Source organism: Hetaerina americana, unplaced genomic scaffold, assembly GCF_022747635.1.
Source record: "Hetaerina americana unplaced genomic scaffold, ioHetAmer1.1.p SCAF_68, whole genome shotgun sequence".
Classification (NCBI taxonomy): Eukaryota; Metazoa; Arthropoda; class Insecta; order Odonata; family Calopterygidae; genus Hetaerina; species Hetaerina americana.
The window spans coordinates 2,054,519-2,075,233 of NW_027287294.1; the positions used below are offsets into that span (position 1 = coordinate 2,054,519).

At 38.1% G+C, this 20,715-nt stretch overlaps 2 protein-coding genes across 2 annotated transcripts in view; one reads left to right on the forward strand and one right to left on the reverse strand.

Moving 5' to 3' along the window:
• On the forward strand, window positions 1-12,012 carry LOC139696109 (sodium/calcium exchanger regulatory protein 1-like). The gene is made up of 4 exons (XM_071594709.1): window positions 1-270; window positions 370-542; window positions 7,222-7,326; window positions 11,630-12,012. The coding sequence occupies exons 1-4, from the start codon at window positions 201-203 to the stop codon at window positions 11,687-11,689; spliced, it is 408 nt and encodes a 135-aa protein (XP_071450810.1). The 5' UTR covers window positions 1-200; the 3' UTR covers window positions 11,690-12,012.
• Window positions 11,778-20,715, reverse strand: part of LOC139696108 (E3 ubiquitin-protein ligase RNF10) — a 21,419-nt gene continuing 12,481 nt past the window's right edge. Inside the window, exons 11-15 of the mRNA XM_071594708.1 lie at window positions 19,949-20,200; window positions 18,253-18,445; window positions 16,831-17,065; window positions 13,645-13,915; window positions 11,778-12,590 (exon numbers count right to left, since the gene is read on the reverse strand). Of these exons, the coding sequence (XP_071450809.1) occupies window positions 12,502-12,590; window positions 13,645-13,915; window positions 16,831-17,065; window positions 18,253-18,445; window positions 19,949-20,200 (1,040 nt within the window). The 3' untranslated portion in view covers window positions 11,778-12,501. The remainder of the gene's footprint in view (window positions 12,591-13,644; window positions 13,916-16,830; window positions 17,066-18,252; window positions 18,446-19,948; window positions 20,201-20,715) is intronic.

Below are 20,715 nucleotides of genomic sequence, written 5' to 3' on the forward strand. Positions count from 1 at the left end.
CCGGCTCAGAAAATGACAGTCGAATTTCGTGTATTTACATAATTAATCACGTAATCAATCGCCTTGGATTATTTATCTGCTTCTAATTTTGGCCAAATTCATCGTGGCTCATATAAGACTGCTGACATACGTGGACACCAGTCAGTCGAGCAGTTCTGGACGCACACTTGAACACGTCATTGAAGAGTCGTTGTCATAAAATGGATTTAATGTGTGGGAAGTTTCAACAGGATCGTTCTGAAAACCTGGACGAATTCTTCAGTGCCGTCGGTAAAACATTTTCACTCTTGTTAATCCGACGCGATCAATCAATCGTCGTGTCAAATGAAGTGCTTGCTAATCTAATAATGTATTTCTTGTCTATTGCAGGAATGCCGTATCTCGTCAGGTTAATGGTTTGTGCTAGTAAACCTTCAATGGAAATAACCAAGGTTGGAGATAAATGGACTACGAAAACAATGACCCTCGTGCGAACTTCGGAATTGTCTTTCACTGAGGGCGAAAAATACGTCGAAAAAATGTCCTCAGGAGTTGAACTGAAGGTGAATAGTTAACGTAATGGTATTTTCAACCTATTACGCGTTATTTGTGAAGGTACTGGATTGAACTCTACGAAACTATATCTCTTAGTTATTCTCGGTACTCAAGTAATTGCCGTAGTCATAACTCAAATCTCAATTATTTCTGTCTTGTAAAATACAAACCGAATTCTTTCATGGTCTAGTCAGTTGCTTGCAATATCCGATATATATTTCTTTACTATGAGAACATTTAAAATACCCGAAATATCCACCTTTTTTAGTCGACAGTTAAAATGATGGCATATCTGGTTTCAACTAAATATAATGTGGGGAGGAGTTTAGTTTTTCAAATTGCTGTCACAATAGTTATATTCGTAGTTTGAATTGAATCATGTGCTAGCGAAACCATTTTGCCAACATTTTCACTTGACCTTCAAAACTCTTCACCTATATCTTATCATCTTTTGTTTACACACTAGAGGCATATGCTCAACCAATTCAAATACTAATTGTATACACTCGACATGTAATTACCCTACCCATTCTCCATACCACACTAGCACTTTTGAAATTAAATATGTTGAAAATCAATTCTATTTCTTTGCTTTAAATGTCCAGGACTTCTTGTGTTTTCCTCTTAGGATTTCAGTCAGCAAAGCAGTGTTCAAGGCATGCGAAAAGAATTTAATTCCCACTTACATTTCTAATCACTGCACCTGGCTATACGCCAAACTGCCTCACAGTCTAAACAGAACACCTTGGTGACTTTTAAATAAGAATGGGGAAGAAAACTCCAATGGCCGTAAAAATTAGTTGCCAATCTCTCGTTAGACCAATTGTTGTGTTGGTTTAATGGGAATCACGTCAGGGACCAACCACAGCCTCTCGACCAGAATACCCTCTGTGGTGGTTTATGGGAAATTAATCCATGTCAGGGACCAACACACAGCCACACGCACACTATCCTGACTGGAATCCTTCACGAGGCTGTGAGACCCTGTTAAAGAATTTCAGATGGAGATGGAATCCTTCACGAGGCTGTGAGACCCTGTTAAAGAATTTCAGATGGAGATGGAATCCTTCACGAGGCTGTGAGACCCTGTTAAAGAATTTCAGATGGAGATGGAATCCTTCACGAGGCTGTGAGACCCTGTTAAAGAATTTCAGATGGAAATGGAATCCTTCACGAGGCTGTGAGACCCTGTTAAAGAATTTCAGATGGAGATGGAATCCTTCACGAGGCTGTGAGACCCTGTTAAAGAATTTCAGATGGAGATGGAATCCTTCACGAGGCTGTGAGACCCTGTTAAAGAATTTCAGATGGAAATGGAATCCTTCACAAGGCTGTGAGACCCTGTTAAAGAATTTCAGATGGAGATGGAATCCTTCACGAGGCTGTGAGACCCTGTTAAAGAATTTCAGATGGAAATGGAATCCTTCACGAGGCTGTGAGACCCTGTTAAAGAATTTCAGATGGAGATGGAATCCTTCACGAGGCTGTGAGACCCTGTTAAAGAATTTCAGATGGAAATGGAATCCTTCACAAGGCTGTGAGACCCTGTTAAAGAATTTCAGATGGAGATGGAATCCTTCACGAGGCTGTGAGACCCTGTTAAAGAATTTCAGATGGAGATGGAATCCTTCACGAGGCTGTGAGACCCTGTTAAAGAATTTCAGATGGAGATGGAATCCTTCACGAGGCTGTGAGACCCTGTTAAAGAATTTCAGATGGAGATGGAATCCTTCACGAGGCTGTGAGACCCTGTTAAAGAATTTCAGATGGAAATGGAATCCTTCACAAGGCTTTGAGACCCTGTTAAAGAATTTCAGATGGAGATGGAATCCTTCACGAGGCTGTGAGACCCTGTTAAAGAATTTCAGATGGAAATGGAATCCTTCACGAGGCTGTGAGACCCTGTTAAAGAATTTCAGATGGAGATGGAATCCTTCACGAGGCTGTGAGACCCTGTTAAAGAATTTCAGATGGAGATGGAATCCTTCACGAGGCTGTGAGACCCTGTTAAAGAATTTCAGATGGAGATGGAATCCTTCACGAGGCTGTGAGACCCTGTTAAAGAATTTCAGATGGAAATGGAATCCTTCACAAGGCTGTGAGACCCTGTTAAAGAATTTCAGATGGAGATGGAATCCTTCACGAGGCTGTGAGACCCTGTTAAAGAATTTCAGATGGAGATGGAATCCTTCACGAGGCTGTGAGACCCTGTTAAAGAATTTCAGATGGAGATGGAATCCTTCACGAGGCTGTGAGACCCTGTTAAAGAATTTCAGATGGAAATGGAATCCTTCACGAGGCTGTGAGACCCTGTTAAAGAATTTCAGATGGAGATGGAATCCTTCACGAGGCTGTGAGACCCTGTTAAAGAATTTCAGATGGAAATGGAATCCTTCACGAGGCTGTAGAGTAGACTCCGTTTAAGATTCCAGGATATTCTCAAGCACACGCTTTGTGACTGGTACAGACCAATCACACACACAAGCACTCAAGAAACACACACACACACACACACACACACTCAAAAGGGCCCAACTTCTGGGAGAATCTGGACACAGGTAAAGAGCAACTAGGAAAACATAGTTGCTCTTTTTCTGTATCCAGATTCTCCCAGAAGTTTCCTAGTTGCATGTTTTCATGCAACGTTTCCTAGTTGCTCTTTACCTGTGTCCTCATTATTTCTTACTATATTGGTAACTTTTATTCATTCTCCTTTTGAATTGTGTTACATTTCAGATCACTGTTAAAGTCCCATTCATTAATATATTTGCCATGCTATTATTATTATTGCTCCTATCATTATAATTAGTAATCTACTGTTTCTATGTTTGGATTTTGATGCAAACAAAAAATGCAACTGAATGACTATACGTTTCTTTACTTCTAACAAAATTCAACCTGGCGTCCAATACTAGGATGAACCCTTCTTCAATTACATATACTTCCTCCCTCCTTTCATTGCATCTCATTCCTTAATTGCCTAACGTCCTCTCCTCTATCAGTCTTCAGCATCCCACTGCCTATCAGACTGCTCAAAATCCATCGTTCCTACCTCCTCTGGATTTCTCTGAAGGCTAAGCTAGACATTAAAACAGGAGGGCAAAAACTCGAGCAGGTAGAACAGTTTACATATCTCGGAAGTGTTTTGGACCAACACGGTCAAAGTTGCAGGGACGTAAGGAGAAGAATTGCGCTAGGCAAAGAGGCTTTCACAAGGAGGAGGGAGTTGATGACGGGGACGTTGAGTAAGGATATTAAGAAAAGACTCGTAAAAACTTTGATATGGAGCGTAGTTATGTACGGTGCGGAAACGTGGTCATTGAAGCAGGAGGATAGACGTAGACTGGAGGCTTTTGAAATGTGGATGTGGAGAAGAATGGAGAAGGTGAAATGGACAGAGAAAAAAACAAATGAGGAAGTACTTGGTATGGTGGGCGAAGATAGGGGTTTGTTGGGAGCAATCCCAAGCAGGAGGAAAGATGACTTCAGAGCATTTTAATTGGCTGTGGGGTGCTGAAGACTGTGATATATAGAGTAGAGAATGTATGGTTAACGAGGAATAGGGTAGAGATGTTGGATGGGAAATACTTGAAATCGACAGGGTGCTTAATGGTAGTGTTGGATGTTGGGTTCTTCTGTTTGGAGAGGCAAGGAAATTGATTGCTCTATGTCCATCCAAAACATACCTTAAGTGGTAGACATTTAATAATTAGAATGATTCTCACTGCTGTTGCATCACATCAACTTTCTGGGACAACAAATTTAGCACTGAACAGTACATATTTTACATATATTCAGGAAGTTTTGAAAATTAAGGTTGTGAAGGAACTTTGAAAGAAAGTTGCTGCATAACTATGTCTGTAAATCAATACACAAATTACCTGCATCAGGTGTGTACATATTATGTGCTTACTAAAGACAGTATATAACATGCGTGAAGAAAGTAGAAGCATACTTTATTATATTCAGGTATTTCTGTTATTGATTGCTGGCCCATTATTAATAACCTTAGCATCTTAGGGATACCTTGCCTTGAGTACGAGGGACTAATCTGTCATCCACCACTTATCTCTCGTTGAGATCAGGTCTCTGACCAAGCAATAGCAAAAACAAAATATAGCAATAAATCAAATCCTTACCATCATTATTAATGGATGTGATCAACTCATTTTGATGTTCTTGCAACATTTGCGAAGACAAAAGTTGAAGGGAAATAAGGAAGAACTATGATATATGAAATTGAGACGTATCGACTCGTTTGGTATCGAATCTTGATGTCTAAGCAAATTTTAAGGAAGCCAAGTAACAAGTGAAGCTCATCCACTGCCATCTGCCACTACCACTATTATAGTCGTCGCAAATCAGTCTAGATTATTATCTCATTTGTCAAAACAAGAATAGTTTTGAGGTGTCTAAATGAGATATGATGTTGGAAAGGAAATGCTGTGATTGGCCAATAATTTTTCACAGTGACCACAAAAAATTAGAATGAGCATCAATTAATGATTATTTATGTTGCTTGATTAGCCTTAAGAGGTGTTATCCTTTCCTTTCTACTACCATCTTTACAAAGATCCATTCAGTGATGATTCAGAACCCAATTGTGTTTCCAGGCCCTGATAGCAGATTGTATATTTGGGTTGGTGCAAGTTTGGTTCTTCAGGAAATGAATCGCTTCAGCCAATTAATTAACTTCAGGTGATTGGCAAGCATGTTTCTTCATCCATTCTTTTGTCTGTTGTGTGAAGTTTGTATGCAATTAAACCCACGTTTAACAATTTTTCGACGCATGGCATGAGCCGTACCCCAAAAATGAGTTACTTGTGAATGCAAAACATTTCACTCGTCAGGAGTGGATGCCTCATGATCTGAATTTGTCTGGAATTCATGTTCTCTATGAATGAGTGGGGGATGAATACGAGTAAATCTTCCAAATAGATTACGTTAAGGCCTGCCCAGGTAGAAATAAATTCCCATTCATCGTTAACATGCTGGAAATGTTTCAGTGCCACCGAAAATTCATACTCCAAGTTTAAAGCCTAATCCTATGAGACTCTCATATCATCGCCAACAACTTTTAGTTTTATCATCAGCTGAATCACATAAGGATGAGTGAAATAACGTACTTTCATCTTCCACTCATTATATTTGTGCTTTCTGGGTTCAATAAGGACGACTGGGAGTCAATATACCCAGAATTAGACGACAATCACTCGAAAGCGATTGAAATTATGCATTAATTTCTACTTAGTATGTTTGTAATTGTATTTTTGAGTGCAATTTTATTTATTAACATTTGTATTGATATGAAGTACAATTAACGAGTTACCTTTATAAAAACTAACATACTTGAGACATTAATTATTGCTTATCTGAAGCTGATTTCGCTAGTTTGGAAGGATGAGGAGCAGCTGGTAATGGCTATCCTGTAAGCCATGGTTTGATAAAAATACAATGAATTTGTTATCATTCCAATGAATGTTTCTTTAATTCATGATTTGGATAGAAGATATTTGAGTACACGAAATTAACTTGAAAAAATTACAATTTTAAACTGAAAGATAAATTTGTTTTTTTAAGATATTAGCAATTTCAGAAGAAACGCAATGGTAAAACACACATTATAGCTTCCTTATTGTTGCTATAATGTTACGCAAAAGATTATTTCAATTCACAGTAGGTTGATGAATCTTAAGCAGCTACATTTATTTAGTGGACAATATAAAGCATGCATGCCTTAAGATTTGTTTTATAAAAAAAGCTAATACTCATGTTCAAGAATTACCTTTACGTGCAATAAAAAAATTAAATAATTCCAAAGAAACTGCGGGAGATGCCGCAACAGTAACTTTTAACGGAGTCATCCACTAATGTGCATTTCAATGCAACAATTTCAGAGTGTAAAAATTATTCACCTTGACTGGGATTCGAACCCAGATCCCTCAATATCCAGTCGAGTGCTTTAGCCACTTAAGCTACCGAGGCGTCCTCTTAAACTCTGAAATTTTGGGGCTTTTAAAGGAACTAGATGTTGTAACTAAGAGGACGCCTCGGTAGCTGTGGCTAAAGCACTCGTAAAGTGGCTAAAGCACTCGACCGGATATTGAGGGATCTGGGTTCAAATCCCAGTCAAGGCGAATGATTTTTACACTGAAATTGTTGCATTGAAATGCACATTAGCGGATGACTCCGTTAAAAGTTACTGTTGCGGCATCTCCCGCAGTTTCTTTGGAATTTGTCAAAGTGTAAACACCATAAGTGTTTAAAGTTGGCTTTAACCTCGTGGACTGTGGCGCCTCGCGCACGACTACGAATGCCTGTGACATTGTATGTATGGCATTTCATCACAACATCTAGTTCCTTTAAAAGCCCCAAAATTTCAGAGTTTAAGAGGACGCCTCGGTAGCTTAAGTGGCTAAAGCACTCGACTGGATATTGAGGGATATGGGTTCGAGTCCCAGTCAAGGCGAATGATTTTTACACTCTGAAATTGTTGCGTTGAAATTAAATAATGATGTGGATTTTTTTTCTCTCGCATAATATTGATAAAAACAGTATTTCACTGTACTCTGGTGAAACTTGAATCTTTTTGTGGTGGCTCCTTTCACTTAAATCTCTCTAGGGTCATCCAAATGTGGTAACAGCAAAACCATAATTCAATCATTCTAAGACAGCATCTCTTTCCAGAACATCACAGAGATTAAAGAAGATGAAATGATAACAAAGTCGACAGCAAATGATGGTCAGGAGGCCACCAAAGTTCTGAAGTTTTCAGATAAGGAAATGGTTATGGTATTGTATTCATTTACTTATTCAAATATTTATATTTACACTTTTAAAATGAATGCATGTTAAAGCACTAATTAGCCTTGGGGCTAAACGGCTTGCCTCAATCACTGATGAGATGGCGAGTTACCCCTTCGTAACTTGGAAAAATCTACCATTACTCACAGTTGCATTGGAAGTGCAGAGAAGAAGTTTTTTTTTCAACCCCAAGCATGTGTGTAAGTCAGTTCTCTTTACCTCTCTCTCTCTCACATCACATACTGAGTAGTGCATGGAAATGGACACCAAAAGTGGTCCAAAGCAGTTATGGGCTGTGCTTTGCATAATCCAGTGGGGTGCACGAGGGAAATAATCATTATTAATTATACATATTTATTTTATATTTTTAGTATGTGCAATAAATGATTAATTAATATATTTGTTCATTTATTTATAGTAAAAATTAGTAAAATTCCTTACTGGCACTTTTCTAAGGACCCCAGATAAAAAGGTGTTAAATGACTGATAATACAAATGGTGGGAAAGGGTAAACGTCTTTGAAAACATCCTTTTATCATCCCTAAAGTATTTCCATTTTCAAGTAGGATACTACTTACATTACTGAATAATTGAGGAAAGCTGAACTCATGAGAATCTAAGCTACCCACAGGGTGTGTTCCGAAATTAATGCAATACTTTTTCTATAAAGCAATTTATTGAACAGATTTGCACAAACACTTCAAGTTCTTCAAAGTACTTCCCTGCGACTCTGCCATGACCAATATGCACTCCAGAAGGCGTCCTGTTGAAAGTAGCTTAGATTCGACTAGCACAAACACTGGCCCAACTTCAAAATTTTTCGAAGAAAATAAAATTATTTATGATTAAATGTAGTTTTGATGCGATAAAAGCAAGTTTCAATACTTTTTATTTTATTCAGGATCCCATCACCGCTATATGATTGGCCAGCACAAATGACCACAAGTGTCATTTGCCAGTTCTTGCATTTTTCATGCTTAAACACATGTGGGTCTAAGTCATTTTTACTCCTCATAATTTTAACTCATGTGCGATAGTTTTCCTCGGGTGTTCTGACAAAAAATAAATTCTGTAGCTAACTCCCTTGTCATCTGCTGTATTCGTTTCATTTCACGAATCTTTTCCTGGCGGACTGAGATTAAGATTTCAAGTAGTTTTACATGTCCGTCACTAGTGCCCACCATATTCAAATTCTTACCTAAAATTGTTCACATAGCTGCTCTATTCTGTCTTTTTTTTAAGGCGTATTGTACATAACAAAATCAAAAAAAGTTTTTTATCAAGTCTGTGTGTGCATGAGAAACTGTTTCAGAATATGAATTTTTTTGAATCCAGCATCTATTGATGCCCCAATTGTGGGAAAATTGAAAATGAAATCATGTTAATGTAGGGTTTCACATACATGTGAAAAATAATAAATTGTATGGGATTGATAAAAATGTAAATTGCAGGAAAACTTTGATTACAATAATGCATGGTGTTTCACTGCATATAATAATAAAGGCAGGGTAGCAATTATTGATAGTTGGCAGGGGAGGAACGTCATGAACGATATAGAGATTTGTGATGAATTTAAGAATAGGGACTTACGTCTGGAGGAAAAAAAGTTTCTAAGAGTTCATTCGACGTTAACTTTTCACATTACAATATCTTTGGCAATCAGGGAGTACGAAAATCCCTCACTTCATGTCAGTTATGTCAAGGATTCATCAAATGACCTCTTTCTTGCCCTAGCTATATACCTTATTAAATAAATTTATGCAATTAATATCAGTTTAAAATTACACTTAAATAATTATTACAATCTGGTTTTCAAGAAAGAAGAAAGTTAAGTTAAATATTAAGATAATAGTTGATTAACTAGAGAGAGTGTAACAGTTTACCCATCTGAAATAATGAGCAGGACATTAAGTAAGGAAGTTAAGCAGAGGCTTGTTAAAACATGGTGTGGAAATGATCTTTGAACCAAGATAACGGCATCCATGAAATGCTTTCAGGAGATGTTCAGTGTGGAGAAGATTGGAAAGGTAAAATGGAGAGAAAGGAGAATAAATGAGGAAGTGGGGAGAGAGAATTGTTGGGAGAAATCCAGGAGAGGCATGAAAGATGGCTGGAGAGCATTTTGATCAGTTATTGTACATTGAAGACTGTGATAGAGGGGAGAGAATATAAGGCAAACAGGGAAGGGGCAAGAAGAGGATAGGGATGCTGTACAGAATAGAGGGAAGAAGGAAGTATACAGAGTTGGAGAAGGGTTTATATTGTAGCACAAGTCCATTTTTATACCCAGCAAAAAGTACAAACATAGTAAGGTTATGAGACAGATGAAAGTAAGGATAACAAAGAAAACGGATAGTTTCTTGTAGTGTATTCTTGAAAATGCCTTTTTTTACTGGGTCCACAACAACACTGCCACCCTGGACAGGAGCGCACATTATCAATTACCATTTATAATTGTGTAATGGTGGACCCCCTAATTATTACTTATAATTTGTTTTTATTTTTACATATTTCGTGTTCAAGTTAAGACTAGTTTCCTTCGTACATATTAAATGCTATGAAGTTAATTTCGGTGAATTAATGTTGATTATGAATTGTGAACTTTTGTTAAATACATATTCTCAAGTAATATGTCTTTAAAGACATTTGACATTATCAACTGCCATTATAAAGTTTTAAGTAATTGGTGGTGAGATTATAAGTGCTTTCTGAAATTCACCACCAGTGAATTGAGTAGGTACTACCCAAGTGCTATTGCTAAACATTGCTCTTGCTTCTACTGATGTACTTGAGATAGTAGTACCAGGAGAATTTTTTGATGCAAAAAAAAGGCAGAACTGTGACACAACCATCACATGGCGATAATGGCAGTTATTTTCAGAATGTTAACATGTAGAAGTTTAACTGGCACCTCTAACTGCATTCTTCGTTGACCCATTTTAAATACCTCTCTCATGTACAGGTGCACCGGTGATTTTTTAACATTGAAATTTTTATATTTAAAGATATGGTAATCTATTTTCAATAGGGAGGACAAAAATATGACTTCTCAGTGGTGGAATTTGAAACAGTTAGGTCACTCTGCATAAAAGAACAAAAGTGTGAACAGGGGAGTAAATATTTGCTATGGACGAGAGAACAGACTGACGTGAAGTGCCCTTTTTGATAATCCGAGATTTCTGAGACCATTTGGCTGGATATCTGGTGATTTTCAACGTTAACATCTGAGGGAAGGCAACTAAGACTAGACTATATATTGAGCAGAACTTGTCTAGGTGCAAATTTACCTCCCAAGGATGCTTAAAATATAGTCCATTTTGATTAAAAAATTAATTGCACCATGTCAAATGTATCAGAAAATTAACAAGTCCAAATCATCACTACTTGGTAGAAATTGAAAGCCTTAAAATTGATTTTTAAAAAGCATCGAGTAATGACTCAGCTCCAAATTTTCACTTAACACATTTCTTCCACTTGAGTCAAGATCCTCTATTTCAATGATTATAGTGCTTCTGTTACAATAAACAAGGTACAGCAAATACTAATTCAGAAATAGAGTACTTACCTGTTCCGAAGGTTTTGACTTTCCTCTTCCCATATTATTAGCCTTGGGCATAGTGAGTAAAACACCAACAGGAAACCTTACAAACCAAGAAGGCCATATGTTTTGGTATAAACATAAGAGACCAGCACTAGTGAGCTACTGTGGTGGCTAGCACCAACAAACCACTAGTGCCATACAGGTTTGTTTACGTGCCAAAAAAATAACTAAGTTTCCAAATTTTTAAAACATTGCTCCATCCTTATTGGGAACTGCCGGTACTGTCCATTGTACGGACAGGGCGATGAAACATATTCAATTCACTCTACACACATTAATACACTAATCATCATATGCTACAAAAGTTAATTGGGGGTTGAGAGGGAATTAATACCAATAGTAGAAGACCCGAGGGCTGCAATGCAAGTAATCTTAGGATTGAAATAAATGACGATGAATTGAACGCTCTCATATATTTTAAACAGGCATTAAGGTTCTTGCAAATCACACATCACTTTCTTAAAGTGGACTTTTATTTTGCATGTGAGAAAGGATCAAGCAAGACTGCCATAAGAAAGCCTTATTCCAAATCCTGGATTAAAAATACTTGTGAAGTAATTTCAGCAAACAATTTCATAATTGTTACCCTGTGAAATAAAAATAAGCAACATTTAATCGTAAAATAAACTTTTTTTTATTGTAACATATAATGTTTTTTTCTCTCTCTCTCTTTTTTGCCTTCATTTGCAGACTTTGACACATCATACTGGAGTTCAGGCTAAGCGTTACTTTAAAAGGATTGAAGAGTAACTATTATGCTGATACATTCTCACATCACATTCCCACAAATTGGGGGTAGAGTCCAATGCTATAAGCCGAAGGATAAGAATCTCAGGAATTGCATGAGCAACTTTTATTATAGATTCAACATTCAGAATCGGAAAGTAGCCACAGTATGCCAAGACAAGTTATGTTCCGGGGGAAACATCACCTCAGTTTTTTCTTTCCAAGGTTCTTTTAAAATTGGCACTGCAAAATGTTTTTCATGTTATGAACACTTGTGTACGATAAAAATTAAGATACATTATCTGTCTCTCTGTAATGTGAAAAAAAATATACACTTTTAAAATAAAGGAACTTCTCTTTTTGTACAATCCATTCATAACAAATCAAACTGACATTTTAAAACTTTCATAAATGAAACATCTTGAAAAACTAAATAACAGAAGACAAGGCCCAAGGAAAAGTATTACAGAGTTGCTAAAACAACGTGCAAAAGCCCAACGACAAGATGCAAGTTCCCTCTTTTCCAAGTCGGGGAAACGTCCCGCCCAAACCATTAATACGCAGCCGAGAAGCTAAGATGAACTGTGTAAAACTGATCGGGAGAAAATGAAGCCACGTCAAACATTACAAGATGGATAACCCATATTACGTTTATTTTTCTTCCTTTTTGTCATTATGCTTCGTACCTGTAACAGCTCAACTGATCTAATTTTTTCATACTTTTTTGTTTTAAACACCACACAGTAATGAACTTACTCTTTAGACAAGCTTTCAAAGTGTAGAGGGGGGGAGTAGGGGTGGTTGAGGAAAATACCAGCAAAGACAGTGGCAATGGACTATTTTCCAATAAACGCCATGTTGGTATTGAACAGCAGCTTCTGTTTCTGCTTCTTCTTCTTCTTTCCTTGGGTCGAGGCTCCCTCAGCTGTAAAAAAATGAAGAGGGAGATGGAAATCAAAAGTGTACATGGATCAAAGCGAAATAATTCCCCAAAACATCATAAAATGGATGAGTACATCATTAGAGACACAAGAATGGAAAAGGTATCAGAGTGAAAATCTGAATCAGGCATATTACTTTGCATTAAGTTACTAAGTCTATATCTATAGGAATCAATCATAATGGCTGTCCAGAAATTAACTTATGTTTTGAAATAAAACATGAACCTATTTACAAGAAATAGGTTTTATCATATCATATACACTTGAAAGGCACATTCTTAAACTATTTTTCTACATAGTCGCCATTGAAATTGAGGCGTTAATTATTTTGATATAAAAGCTTTTAAACTTTGTCTCTGAAGAAATCTGCTGACTTAAGTTTTAGCCCCTTGTTTACACCAGGATGCAATTCTGTTTAACTGTCAAGGCAATGTGCTGCAAGCCACGTTTTCATTGCTGGTGAAATGTGGTAATTGCTCGGCGCCAGATATGGACTGTATGGTGGATAAGATGTAGAGATGAAATGTTATACATACAATGTTACAGGTATTTTTAGTTGCGCACGAAGCACCATAGTCCGTGAGGTTAAAGCCAAAACATAAACACTAGAGGTGTTTTACCATTGAAAAATTCCAAGAAACTTCAGGAGTTGCCATAGCCTACATATCTGCAGGCACTACTATGAATGCCTGTGACATTGTATGTATGGTATTTCATTACACGGTCTTTTTCCTTTCAAGTACCCAAAATTTAAGTGTGTAAGAAGGGTAGCTTAACTGGCTTAAGCACTCGACTAGACATCTTGAGGGATCCGCGTCCAAATCCCAGCAAGGTCAAATGATTTTTACGCTCTTGAAATTGTTTCTATTGTATTGTTTTTCTTTCCATATCGTTTCTTAAAAGTTGGAAAAAAATACCAGTCTTGTATTCAATCCAATGGACCATCAAAAGATCTTTGTCGCAAGAATAGAAAAACATACATATCATTCACGCACGTATTCATAAGATAGGAATGCATCGCCCGGCTGAGAAACCCACCAGAGATGTTTTCCTTCCTTTGGAGTGCCAATGCAATCGCATCTCCAAAGCTCTGATTGAAGGCGGGGGCTTGACTGTCGGTGCCCTCTGTGTCACTCTCATCCGAAACAGCGGCGCCTCTCCTGGACGTTGGGCGTCTCTTGGCGGCAGCCGCAGCCTTAGATGCCACCTCCAACAACAGGGCATCCTTTCCTTCCGTCTTTCTTCCGCCGTACTGCTGCTCACAGTTGCTTGTGGCCAATGACACTCGGCCCTTCCCCACTCTTAGCATCTATGGGGCAATGAAACGGACACCATTACAATTACTCAACTTGAGAACATCGAACTACGGAGTTACTTCATCACTATGCTGTGGAGGAAACACCATTACAGGACACATTTTAGACAACCAAAGAGTGGTAGTAGTATTTAGGGGAGGCGATTGACATCTTAGGTCATTTGCACCATTAGAGATGGACAGGAAGGGATGAAGGGTGGAGAGAAACCCGGCGTCGGCAGTAGCCTACTCTTTACGAAAGACGCAAAGGGGTCCGCAGCTTAAGGTCCCATCCGACAGTTGGCGTACTCACTCAAAGTGCCCTCCACAAAGCACCTCAAGTAGGGATTGGGATACCACTGAAAAATATTCAACACCATGCCGGGCCTTTGATTGTAAGGCCCGGGATTTGAACCCGGGCCTTACAATCAAAAGAATACGTATCGAATTCAAGAATGGCAAATAGAAGGAATAATTCTTGAATTATTACTTATTATATGATATGATTAGTTGGCCCCGTTGGCAGCAGGATAACGTCCTTGTCTGCTAATGCTAAGGTCACTGGTTAAATTCCCGCCTGGATGGGTTTTTCTCCACCTAGGGCATGAGTGTTTGTAATAGTGTCCATTGTTAATAGCATGAAGTAAAGGCCAAAAATGTGCCGTTTTCGGACTATGCTAAATAAATAAATATGATCACAATTAAAAAGTGCCATTGCTTGGTCAGTTTGTGATTAGGTCAGCTGCGTGATTAGGAATCCACGCCATTTAACCTATGATATGGCTATTAATAAAAGAGAAACAAAAAAGTTCTTTCAAACGATTGGTTATGTTATCAAAATAATGACCTCATTTTTTTTTAACTTTATGTCAACTATCCCCAATGTATGCCAATATTATTCATGTAACTCCCACAAATGAAAGATGGAAGGTGGCCTAATTTAATTTTTCTCCTAAAAATTTTCATTGGGCCTTTTGACTCTCAGTCATCATCTCGTTAGTGTTGTAGATATCAGCATCGGTATGCAGAGAACAAGAATTATCTCAATCTTTTCAGTCAAATCAGGATGGAATTGAAAAAATTTAGAACCGTGGACATGGATGTCACAATCACCAACAATTTTTTAAAAACACTCAGAAGCTTAGCATTTTGTCATAATTTCATGGATAGGGTGCATTAGGTAGCAATTAATTCAAACCTTAATTAATGACTTTTGGCCATTGCAATAACGGATTTGTGAGTTGATGCATTGTCTTGATGAAACAGCACTTTCTTCTTAGCCAAATGCCGCTGCTTTTGCTTGATTTCTTCGATCAAACGTTGCAATAAGTTAATGATAATACTCGCTGTTGATAGTTTTTCCTTTTTCAAGAGAGTCAATGAAAGTTATCCCACGCGCATCCCAAAAAACTGACGCCATGACCTTGCCTGCAGATGAAACGGTCTCCGCCTTCTTTGGAGACTGTTCTCCTTTTTTGAATCCATTGTTTTGATTATTCCTTTTGTCTCGGGTGTGAAGTAATGGACCCATGTTTCATACATGGCTATGAAATGGTACAAAAATTCCGCATACAATGCAAAAAATGGTCATGGAGGACCGCTGACTGAAAGTACGAGAAATAACTGAAGCTGCATGGATGTCATCTCAATGAGCATATCACATTTTTAACAGTGAAGTTGTACATGAGCAAATTAACTGCAAGACGGGTGCCGTGACTCTTGACACAGGATCACCAACACGTCAGAATGGAAATTTCTGAACAATGATTGACATGATGATAGACTAACAATGATAGACTGTCTTAAGAGTAACCAACATCATTTACTGCTCTAGTTTGTGACCACAGATGAAAGGTGGGTCCACCACTGAACACCAGAGACAAAACAGCAGTCGAAGCAATGGAAACATGTCGAATCACCACCACCAAAGAAAACAAAGGCAATACGGTCAGCCAGGAAAGGTGATGGATTCAGTTTTCTGGGATGCGAAAAAGTTTCTGATAATCTTCCCACTAGTCAAGTAATCATTGGACAATACTATGCTAAGCTCCTGGACCAACTACAGCAAAAGATGCATGAAAAAAGGCAAGGTTTGGGAGAAAGTAATCTGTCATCAAGACAATGCACACCCCGCACGTAAGCGTCATTGCCACGGCAAAAATAAGGCAACCAAGGCACGAATTGATGTCACCCCCCCCCCCCCCTTATTCGCCTAATTTTGCTCCATCATATTTCCATATCTTCCCTAAGTTCAAAATTTTCCTAGGTGGACGGAGATTCTCTTCAAACAATGAACTAACAGCCGAAGTAGACGGGTATTTTGCAGGGCTGAAGGTATCTGATTTTTGAGATGGGATCAAGAAATTGGAACATTGCTGGACAATTGCATTAGTGTACATGGAGACTACATTCAAAAATAAAAAAGTTTCACCAAGGTAAGTCATTTATATTTCTATCCCATTCCAAGAAATTTTCAAATTACCCTCGTAATAGTGATTACAACCTTAGAAAAAAAAACAAAGCTATTCCAAAGACTTTTGACTCTTGTGAGTGGATTCTATTTATTTATTCACCTTAAAAATCAATTTAATCCAATCAATTACAACAATTTAAAAAAATTAGATGATATGGAACTTGCCTCACTTAAAAATGTATAATGTACCTCAATAGTACTCCATTCTTTTAAATTGTATTAATCTCTCTCAGACAGGTTTCATCATATGAATTAAATCCCAGAGATTGTCTTCTGAATGATTGTAAGTTAAAAGCAGAGATTTAACAGGGACAAAGATCAATTAAAATAAAGAGAAGGAAATAGAAATCATTGAAGCCATGTACAAAGTGGAGAGAAATTAGAGTAGGGGAATATAACAGAAGTATAAGGTAGCACTCAATGTCATGCAGCATTGATGTTCTGTCTCAATAATTACCTGAGCAAAAGACATGGTTCCGGAATCGTTGCTCTGAGTTGAAGCGCCCCAACAACCCAATGAATCCTTCTCTATTTCATTTCCTGCATCAGCCAATGGAAGCGGTTTACGAGAGTCGACGGGTGAATCTCCGGATATGGCAAGACCATCAAAGGCGTCTGCCAGTGTTGGAGAGCCACTCTGACTATAGCTGCTGGCCTCTTCCTCTTCAATGTTCCGGGTTTCGCTGGGTACACTAGAAAGCATTGTTTGTTGTACAAAACATTTTAGAGAACACCTTTGGCACTGATAATTTTATCAACCACACTTGCTGCAATAGGGCAATGCTTGTATGACATTCCTAAAATGCAGGGATTTCACAACGTAAAATAATCATTCGCCTTGAAGGAGATAGGTAAATGCTCAGGGGAATTTCCTTCTTTTTCAATGCACATCAGTGTAAAACCCTTTTAAAGTAACAGTCATTGCAACTCTCAAAGTTCTTTGAATAAAATTCCCATCCTTAATCTTCATACAGATAGTGTAGACCATTATGCGTAGTGACAACACAAAAATGTCGGGAATTCCCCACAATTTACATAATATTTGATTTTTATTACTTTTATTGGTCTTCATAGGTTTCCAGATAAATCATCAACACTACAATCAACAGAAAATTGATCCTGTAATTAGAATTTAAATAAAATCTCACTCAATACATATCAATTCAATTTTAACTCATTTAGACTGAGTTTTTATGCTTACTTATTGCTCTGCATTGCAAAATTCAAATAAGTTTACCTACAAATTCGACATCGAGGCATATTTTAAAAAATTAAATAGGAATTTTTTTTGGACAGCTATCATTGGTGAGTCAAAACATTCCAGTTTGGTCCAATTCCCCCCCCCCCCCCTCCCCCTTTGACAATGCCACTGAGGTCCCATTAAAAAAAAAAGAGGGGCAACTGTCTTTGAGTGGTTTTCGAATTACCGCAGGAGATGGTCAAGTATTCTAATCAGAGCAGCACAAAGTTCTCAAAATTTCACTTTAAATTAAATTCTTTTGGATTCATTCAAGTTGAAATATTAAATCAAAATGACAAGACAATAGACAGAGAGATTGAACATTGTCAACAAGACACCAGAATGTTGATTTGACATTAGATGTTGACATCAACATTGATGGCATTTGCAAAAATGACATTGGCATGATCTCTGACGGCATTCATAGGCAATTTTCCCCAACTTTGGAAAAGACATTTAGACTCACGGATTTCAACAGTTTTACATCGTGAAAGTTTCCGTAGCGTGCAAATTTCGAATACTGCCTCATCACAAGTTTCAGTACAATTGATGAAACTCGAGATAAATTAGCCTAATTGAAAAAAAATTAAAGAACAATTTGTTGTATGGGTGGGCATCTCCTATCTCTGTGAAACTCACAAGTTAGGGTGGTGAGTTGTCTCAGGAGAGGAACCAGTGCCACACTCTGGGAACTGTCGGTGGGAGTCTATACGGATACCAGCCGAAGGGTACCGCCCCCACTTCTGTGCCTCCACCTGTGCCGCTCTCTTCTCCCACTTCTGTTCTTCTCTGGCACGCTTCTGGCGCTGGCGTCGTCTGCTCTCCAACTGATCTGAAGAGACAAATGAATTGGAAAGGGAATTGATATCACTCTATGGGCAAAGAGAATTCCGTGACTTTTCTAGTGTGAGTTTACTTGGAGAGGAGGCGACCAAGAACTTATTTGCAACGCTGGGTATGGCAAGAAATTTGGCATGGCAGGACAAGAGTGAAAAAAATAGAGAAAGGGTTTGGAAGCGATTCCGAGTCAGCATTAGCCTGCTTTAAATGACATGTGTCAGAAGGTCTGCAGTTCAACATCCGTCCAATAGATGGCACATGTTCCACTTGAAGTGCCGTGCATATAGCAGCCCAACTGCCGGAGATACCTCCAAAAAATCATGGGCTTCGAACCCAGGGTTTTTAGGGTAAAAAGCCATCACAATAAATAAAGAAACATTCCAATACCCCCCACTCCCCATTTTTTTCCAAAATAATAAGACTAAAGAATATTTAAAATTGTAAATGGTACGCCAGACTTAAAAAAATAAATTCTACCACTTTACCACGTTATTCTCAAGTTTTTTAAAAGAAATATAGCATTTCCTGTCCTAATAAGGGCTGATCACAATCTGAGAGACCACCCAGATAATAACCAGCCCTTTCGAATATCCCTAAACCCTCTTCTTAAGCTCTTATCCAACTGGGTTGAAGATTTTCAAAAGTTCGCTCATAATTCTACACAAATCTGTGCCTCATTAAAATGGATGTGATCTGGATGAAAGAAAGGAGAAATGACCATACATCAAGGACGTGCTTTCACAAACAAATGAGTAGCAGTAGTTTTCTATAAGGGTGGAGAGAAACCCAGTGTTAGTATTAGCCTACTCTTGTCAAGAGGCACCAAGGCACTTAATGTCCCATCCAAAGGACATGGTACTCACTCAAAGTGCTCTCCACAAAGCACCTCAAGTTGAGATCGCAATAATACTGAATAATATCTGTCGTTTCCAGGATTTGAACCCGGGCACTCTCAGTGGGAAGCCTGTATAACAGCCACCGCACAAACTTGACCCTCCACAAACAAATTAAAAATACAGCTAAAATTCAGATGAAACTAAACGCTCTCAGCAGGTGACTTTTAACTAGAGCACAATGCTCCAGGAGGAGCTCCATCCACATTTGATCATTAGTGCCTGTGGATTTTAAAAAGTTTGGAGAATTTCTTGCTATTTACCTAAAATACTAAATAATGATAGATGCTTACTAAATAATTACATTTCTGATTTAGTGCTGCGGGTCTTACACTATGATTCATTAATTACTTAGATCCCATCGTTGAAATCTATTTTACAATAATGTTTGTGAGAATAGAAGTCATTCAGCTTTGCAAAAGGTAAATATGCAGTGAAATGATTGCTTGGTTTACCCTCTCGTGAATGCATTTATACATTTTCTTCTGCTGCTCTCTGTATTATAGTACGACAAGACAGCTGATAATCAATTTGGAAAAATTCGTTATTACAAAATCCAGGGCTATCACGATAATTCAAATGGATGCATTAGACAGACATACCTTTGAAAAAGTTGAGGGTTTCCTTGCTGACGATAGGTGGTTGTAACTGAATCTCCGCGACTTCGAATTGACAGGCCAGAGGGAGATGCTGGAAGCATCTCAAGCGTTTCCTTAGCTTCAGGGTCATGGAACCTGCTTCCTTCTCCAGGACCCTTCCTCTTAAGATCCTTGGGCAATTCTCCAGGGAGCCAAACCCTCTCTCCAGCATGCGAACATTTAGAGAGTGCAAATATATGTGCTGGCCATCAGCCGCTGCAAGCAAAGAATAGAAATATTCAGAGTACATTCCTGGATGAATAGCTTATGAAGTTTGACTCGAGTACCATGATGGCATACGAAAATTTATTAGACATTTGAATTGGGACATGGGAGTACTGGTTCCCTACTCTACCATGGGTAGCCGAGCTGTTTCACATCTGCTTACATATCCACACAATATGCCTCAATTTTTCCAAATTTTGATTATCAAAACAAACTACACAATGGATAAGTTTTATTTTCATCCATCCTTGTAAACTGGATAAGGTCGGAAAAGGTCAAATGGATGGAGAGGAAATCAAATGAAAAAAGTACTAGGAACGATGAATTTTGAATGGGGCAGAAATGCTGAAGACTATGACAAGATGTAAGCCAAAAAAAGCACATACGCAGACCATTTGTTTGGAAAATAGTGATGGGCTGATTTAATTTTTTTTCATTCCTGAAACGCTTAATTCGGAAAAAATAACTGGAATGAAGACGTTAACTCCTATAAAAGTTAAAAAAAT

Coding starts and splice junctions, on each gene's coding strand:
- LOC139696109 (XM_071594709.1), top strand. CDS start 201: ATGGATTTAATGTGTGGGAAGTTTCAACAGGATCGTTCTGAAAACCTG. Junction 271..369: donor CGAATTCTTCAGTGCCGTCG/GTAAAACATTTT, acceptor TGTCTATTGCAG/GAATGCCGTATCTCGTCAGG. Junction 7,327..11,629: donor CAGATAAGGAAATGGTTATG/GTATTGTATTCA, acceptor CTTCATTTGCAG/ACTTTGACACATCATACTGG.